Source organism: Myotis davidii, unplaced genomic scaffold (genome assembly GCF_000327345.1).
Source record: "Myotis davidii unplaced genomic scaffold, ASM32734v1 scaffold614, whole genome shotgun sequence".
NCBI lineage: Eukaryota > Metazoa > Chordata > Mammalia > Chiroptera > Vespertilionidae > Myotis > Myotis davidii.
Genome location: NW_006287807.1, coordinates 289141 through 296173, shown reverse-complemented (window position 1 = coordinate 296173; position 7033 = coordinate 289141). Strand labels below are relative to the sequence as shown.

The 7033-nt window shown below is 53.3% G+C and overlaps 1 protein-coding gene across 1 annotated transcript in view; it reads left to right on the top strand.

Annotated features, from left to right (window-relative positions):
- The window catches only part of TGFBRAP1 (transforming growth factor beta receptor associated protein 1), a 40067-nt gene that overhangs the window by 26216 nt on the left and 6818 nt on the right, over positions 1–7033 (top strand). The window contains exons 7-9 of the mRNA XM_006759524.2: positions 2363–2506; positions 4007–4150; positions 4903–5062. Coding sequence (XP_006759587.1) covers positions 2363–2506; positions 4007–4150; positions 4903–5062 — 448 coding nt within the window. The remainder of the gene's footprint in view (positions 1–2362; positions 2507–4006; positions 4151–4902; positions 5063–7033) is intronic.

Genomic DNA, 7033 nt, shown 5'->3' with positions numbered 1-7033 from the left:
AGACCGTTCCCCTGTGGTAGTTGCCATCCACTGGGATTGCTGTGGTTTTTATTTAAAGTTTTTTTTTCAATTATAGTTTACATTTAATATTGTTTTATATTAGTTTCAGGTGTACAGCATAGTGGTTAGACAATCCATATATTTTTTAAAAATTTTTTAGTGTTGAAAGTGTTACATATGTCCCCTTTTCCCCCCATTGACCTCTCCCAGCCTGCCCCTGTCCCCCCAGCCCAGGCCTTCACCTCCTATTATCTGTGTCCATTGGTTATGCTTATATGCATGCAAGTTCTTTGGTTGGTCTCTTACCCTCTGCCCCCTGCCTTCCCTCTAAGGCAGTGGTTTTCAACCTTCTGGCCCTTTAAATACAGTTCCTCATGTTGTGACCCAACCATAAAATTACTATTTTCGTTGCTACTTCATAACTGTCATGTTGCTACTGTTATGAATCGTAATGTAAATATCTGATATGCAGGATGGTCTTAGGCGACCCCTGTGTAAGGGTCGTTCGACTGCCAAAGGGGTCGCGACCCACAGGTTGAGAACCACTGCTCTAAGGTTTGATGGCTGTTTAATGCTTCTATGTCTCTGGATCTGTTTTTGTTTATCAGTTTATAATGTTCATTATATTCCACATATGAGTGAGATCATGTGATATTTATCTTTCTCTGACTGGCTTATTTCACTTAGCATAATGCTCTCCAGTTCCATCCATGCTGTTGGAAATGGTAGGAGTTCCTTCCTTTTTACAGCAGCATAGTATTCAATCGTGTAGATGTACCACAGTTTTCTAATCCATTTGTCTGCTGATGGGCACTTAGGCTATTTTTAAATCTTAGCTATGGTGAATTGTGCTGCTATGAACAGAGGGGTGCACCTGTTCTGATTAGTGTTTCTGGTTTCTTGGGGTATATTCCTAGAAGTGGGATCATGGGTCAAATGGGAGCTCCATGTTTAGTTTTTTGAGGGCCCTCCATACTGTCTTCCACAGAGGCTGCACCGGTCTCAGGCCTGTGGGTTGCTTTGTGTCACAGCTTCCTCGTGAGCCTTTTCTGTGCTTTGTGAGCAGCCATGACCACCAGCGCCACTCAGCAAGTTGAGGCAGCTTCCTGACTTTGGCAAAGGCACACTCACATTTGCTTAAACTATTGTGGCAACATCATTGCAGAACAGACTGAGAGAGAAAAATGGTTCCCGCCAGCAGGCACCCCATGGCTGAGAGTAGATTTGAGTGTCAAAGATAAATTTCTATTTTTTACATCACATAATTACATAAGAATCATAGTTTGCCCTAATTGGTGTGGCTCAGTGGATAGAGCATCGGCCTACGGACTGAAGGGTCCCAGGTTCGATTCTGGTCAAGGACATGTACCTTGGTTGTGGGCACATAGGGTGTGTGCAAGAGGGAGCTGATCGATGTTTCTCTCTCATCGATGTTTCTAACTTTCTATCCCTCTCCCTTCCTTTCTGTAAAAAATCAATAAAATATGTTTAAGAAAAGAATTATAGCTTGATATACATGTAATAATATTAGCAGACGTATATATAGAGATTTACAAAATTGAAATAATATGAAAAAAATCTCACTATATGACAGACAACCACTATGTTTTTAAAGTGACACATTTTAGTGTGTGTGTGATCAGATTATTTGGTGTAGGGAGCTCAGTGTTGAAGAAACTGGTGCCATAAATGTTGGCGCGCCCATTGTCGGACTCAGCTGCTGCTGCCTGCTGTTTCTGGGGCTTCTGGCTGGTGGCGTGGCCGCAGTGCGGCGCGGGAGAGGGCGCGGAGGCACCTCGGGCAGCGCAGCGGCCCCTCTGCCCTGAGAGGCTCCCTGCTGGACTCGAAGGCAAGCTTCAAGAAATGGCAGAGGCCTCTCATTACAGCCTGTCCCGAGGCCTTGTGCAAAGGCTGTCGGACACTAGGGGACAGAATCAGAGCGTTTGAAAGGACAGTGTCTATCACAGTAGGAAAAAGACTTTAGGTGAGGAATTCCTGGAATGGAGAAGGTGGAGACAGCCTGGCCAGCGGTCCTGGGTGACTTCAGCGCTGAGCTGTCAGTGACCGCGTTGTTTTTGTGCAGAAACTTGCCGGACACACCCACCTCTCCCACACAGGGAGTATGTGACTTGTGTCACTGACGTCACTAAAGAGGGGGGGATAGGACAGGTTTTCTTGATTTCCTGAGCCATGTCTTCTACATTTCTTTATTTCTCTGAGAAAAAGTTAAATTTGACTTAAGCACTTAAAATTTGTCCACCTGCTTTTAAGTATTAAAAGGCCAAAAAAGTAAGCGTGTGCCCTTTGTCAGCCGCTTCTAGCAGGTACGTAAGTTTTTGTTTCTTCTCGTTGCTCCTGCCAGTTGTGGGTGAACATCGTGAACGGGGAGATTGCCGACCCCATGCGCACAGACCTGTACGACTACGTGGTGGACTTCCTCACCCACAGCCCGGACCACGCGCTGGTGTGGAAGCACGCCGACTGGGCCTTGCAGAAAAGTGAGGAGGTTTGTGCTTTGTAAATGCATTCGGGGGGGAGGGGGGGCTGGGGTGGCAAAAACAGACAAAGCCTTGATTCGGTGGGTAAGCAAGCTGAGCTTTGAGCTGTGTCCACGTCCTTTGCTCCCCTTTACAAGCCCCCGCGCACCTGGCATCCCAGTGTTTCAGTGCTTTTGGAGACGCGCCGTTCAGCACCCTGTCTGGGGCGGGCCACGTTAGAGACGCGGCAGCATAGCCAGCCCCATTCTTAGCATCTTCTGCAAAACCCCACCTAACTGAGGCTGGCGGCTGTGTGGTCCGTGGACGGGAACAGGATCCAATGGCTGCTCTGCAGGCTGGGTGCCCGGCCTGGGCCACGCCAGGCGAACCGCTGCCTTGTCTCTGCTCCCACGGCCGTGATGCGGGGTCGTGGGTCTGGAGGAAGGAGGGCAGCCGTGAGCAGGACTGGCCCATCTCAGAGGCTGATCAAGGATGTCAGTGGTCAGTGAGAGAGCACTGGAGCCCCAGAGGGGACAGCATGCTCGGGGCAGGGCCAGAATCCCGAGGACAGGCCCAAAACGCCTGGGGAAGCATTCAGTTCTCGCCGCTGAGAACACCGCAGCCTCGCTCCCTCTGGAGACACAGCAGTAGCTTTCTGATGCAGGGTCTTGGCCACAGGTGCCCTTCTGAAATGTGGGTTGCCCGTGTCCTCCCTGGTGCTGTCGTAACTGGAGTCGGCCGTGTGCTCCGTGTACGTTTCCCACCCTCTGTACTCGGCGCCGGCACACGCAGCACCACGCGCCAACCTGCTCACGCCGCTGACAGCCTGGTGCCGCTGCAGGGGGACTCTCCCGCTGCTACGAGGTGGTCACGGCGCTCGGTTTCGGTGCTCCCTGACCCTACACCGGTCCCTCACATGTGTCACCTCTTTTAAATGAGGAGACGGCTCCCAGTGGGCGCCTCAGGATGGGAGCCCGGGCTCCGAGAGCTCTGAACTTCCCCGAGGCGCTGCAGTTGGCAGAGCCGAGCTGCGCTGTTCTGCTGATGGGTTTTGTGGCCTGCGAGCGTGTGCGTAAGAGTGCACACAGTGCCTGGGGCAGGTGAGGCTGGGTTTGCTTCCCTGCATGCCGTCAGCACGTCCTCAGAGCACAGAATTGCACTGTGGGCCCTGGGAAACAGGCCAGAGGCAGCCTGGACCCTGGGTGCTCCGTAAGCGGTGTCAGCGTCAGGAGAATGGGCCGCTGGGTGGGCAGCACTTCAGATCCTTCCACTTCCTAGTCAGCCAGTGACCGTCCTGGTTTGGGATGATCTTAATATCACAAAGTTTTTGGTTTATGGGTTGTTTCCAGTAAATGTTTTGTTCTTTAACTTCTGGCCCTTTGAAGGGAATGGCCAGGCCGTGAGGAGGGCCGGGCCAGCAGCCTCTGCTCCTGGAGCCTGTGGCTTCACCCAGAGCGCGGACCGCGGTGCTCGGGACACGGTGAGAGGGGCCTGTGCACAGCAGGCACTCAGGCACGCTCTCCCCTCAGGTTGGAGTTCAGGTTTTCACCAAGAGGCCTTTGGAGGAGCAGCAGGACGGTTTCAATCCAGACGATGTGCTCACTCGCCTTAAGAAATACCCCAACGCCCTCGTGCGGTACCTGGAACACCTGGTTATGGACAGGAACCTGCAGGTGAGCCCTGCGAAGTGGATCAGGTGTGCCGGTGGCAGCATCCCACCTTAAGCGACGGGATTCTACGCTAAGACTTGGTGGCAGGTGGTCCTCGGGTAGCGTTTTTTGTGCCCTGGCTGCCCAGCTGTGCTGCTGGTGGTCGGCAGGAGCTGGCAGTTGTGAGAGAGGCGGGAGGAGTAAGTAGCTTCTTACCCTCATCTCATGTCCACCCTGCTCGTACTTTCCTTCTCTGCTCCTTCCTTGTTGATTTTCTTAAAGGAAATGAGGGAAGCTGTACCTCTTTGGAGAATATCTACATCCTGTGGCCCTTACTTCTCAAAATTAGAAGTGGCCCTTTTATAGTTTCCCTGTAAGCTATTTATTTATTTATTTATTTATTTATTTATTTATTTATTTATTTTTATTGATTTCAGAGAGGAAGGGAGAGGGAGAGAGAGATAGAAATATCAATGATGAGAGAGAATCACTGATCGGCTGCCTCCTGCACGTCACCCACTGGGGATGGAGTCCGCAACCCGGGCCTGTGCCCCCGACTGGAACTGAACCTGGGACGTTTCAGTCTGCAGGCCGAGGCTCTACCCACCGAGGCAAACCACAAATTTGCCTTCTCTGCCTTGTGGTTTCTGAGAGGGTTTTGACCAGCCAGCGTGTTAGGCATTGTCCTTGCGAATCCCCCAGGTTCCCTTGGCACTGCGGGCCGGGCACCCAGTCTCCCCCTCACGAAGTCGCGTGTGCTTGGCTGTTTCCTGCAGAGGGAAGAGTACCACACACGCTTGGCCCTCCTCTACCTGGACGCGGTGCTGCAGCGGACGCCCGGCACCAGTGGCTCGGGGGCCGAGGTGACGGAGACCCAGGCGAAGCTGCGACGCCTGCTGCAGAAGTCCGACTTGTACCGAGTCCACTTCCTGATGGGTGAGGCGAGCTTGTGGTCGCTCCACAGAAACCCTGTGGGTGGGGGGGAAAGGCAAGGCTTCGGCATCACTCCTGTGGTTCGTGGGCAATCCCTTGAGCCTTTAAGGCCCAAAGCCAACCCCGCTGGAGGGGGGCTGTCGTCTCCACAGACAACTAGTGAGGACCCTGCTGCGCTCGGGAGACCGGGCCAGGCCCCTGTGCCCTCTGACCCCCAGCTCTCCCTCGGCCGGTCCGTGCCTCTGTGTAAAGACCCTCATGTAATATCAGCTGATTCGTGAACACTGTCCCACAGCAGCAGCGCTGAGTCAGCCTCCCCGAGGCTCAGCGGACGCACTGCTCCTGGGAGGCACCAGCCTTCCTGTGCTGCCAGCGTAGCCGCGTCCAACCCTGCGCTTGGGCCGTTTTAAATGCTTAAACCACCTACAGGAGCACAGCAGTGCTGCGCCGGGACCTGAGGACCGTGATAAACACACGTGTGCCCAGTGAGAGCCGAGCATCGCTTTGCTTCACCTGTCACTGGCTCACCCGTTTGGCCACATGGGTGAGGCCACAGATGCCTCAGAAGCACCACAAGTATTGCTTTTGGAGTTACAAATAGATGCTGGTGAGGAGGCACATACAGAATCTGCAAACACTGGGGACTGACTATGTGTATCCCAGGCATAGGTCACAACGCTCAGCACGCAGTGTGACGCTTATTTGCTGACCTTTATAGCAGAGGAGTGTGAAGCTCAGAGCAGGTGCCCAGTGGGCCCAGCTCGCCAGCCCCACAGCAGGCATTCCGAGCCAACACTGGCCCCAGCACGCACGTGACGTTCAGCCGGTCGCCCACAGCCACCGCCCATTATGATTGGTCAGTGCCCGTGCGATCATGCTTGTTGAGCATTTTCACTGCCCCCTGGCTTATGTCCTACTTTATGTTGTCCAGATCCCTTCATAACAACTTCATGCTACTCGCAGTTTGTCGGTGGGTGTTCTTATCCAGCCACCTTTGTGGAGCATGCGTAGTGTCAGACATGCACAGAGGGTGGAGAGTGGTGTGGCTGGGTTCCTGTCCTCATAACCGAGGGTCAGGTGAGGCCGTGGAAGCTCTGCGTGGGCCCAGGGAGTGGCAGGCCAGGCCTCGGGTGGATGTTCTGGCAGTCAGAAGGTCAGCCTGGGAGCTTGCAGGAAGTGGGTGTCCCCAAGACTGGAACAGCACTGCCACTCAGATGACCGCTGCCCCCTGGGAGTCAGGTGACCAGGGGTGTCACTGGGGCACGTGGCATAGTAGTTCCTGCCAAGCCCACCTATGGGGGCGAGGGTCAAGCATGAATGGGACGGCAGACGTGAAGGTGTAGGTCGCTTCCAGACCTTTTCATCACCGTCTTTGTGCCTCTCCTGTCCCTTATGGGTGGCGTCCACTTAGGAGTGATGTGTTCAGGGTCTGTGAGGACAGCTGATGCCTGTGCAGCCTGTGTCTGGTGCCATCGGTGGCCTGTGGATGAGCCAGCCCTTTGCTACAGGACTGGTGGTGTCTGCCTTGTGCATCAGGCGTGGATGTGGCCAAACTTCAAATGCAAAAGGCCTGTAATTGGAATAATCCTTGGTCCCTGGAGAGGTGGTCCTCGGAACACCCCTGCCCAGTGGGAGAGACCTTATGTTATCGTCCTGGCTGGCAGAGGAGCGGGCAGCAAAGGGATGGCACTGAGGAGACGCGGCCACCAAGGGCAGCTGGCCCCTGTGCTCCTCTGCTGGCGCCGTTTACTTATCACCTGGACATTTACATTGTGAGACAAACCGGAAAATCTTTAGGCCAAGCATGTCAAACTCAAAGGCTAACACGGGCCAAATAAACAAGGCTTAAGTGTATGTGGGCCGCAAAAAACAAAAGCTTCAATTTTCATAGAAACGTAGGTTTATTTCGATAGTGACATGCTGAATACAAAGGGCTGAAATAAACGAGTCATCATAAAAATAATAGAACGTTTT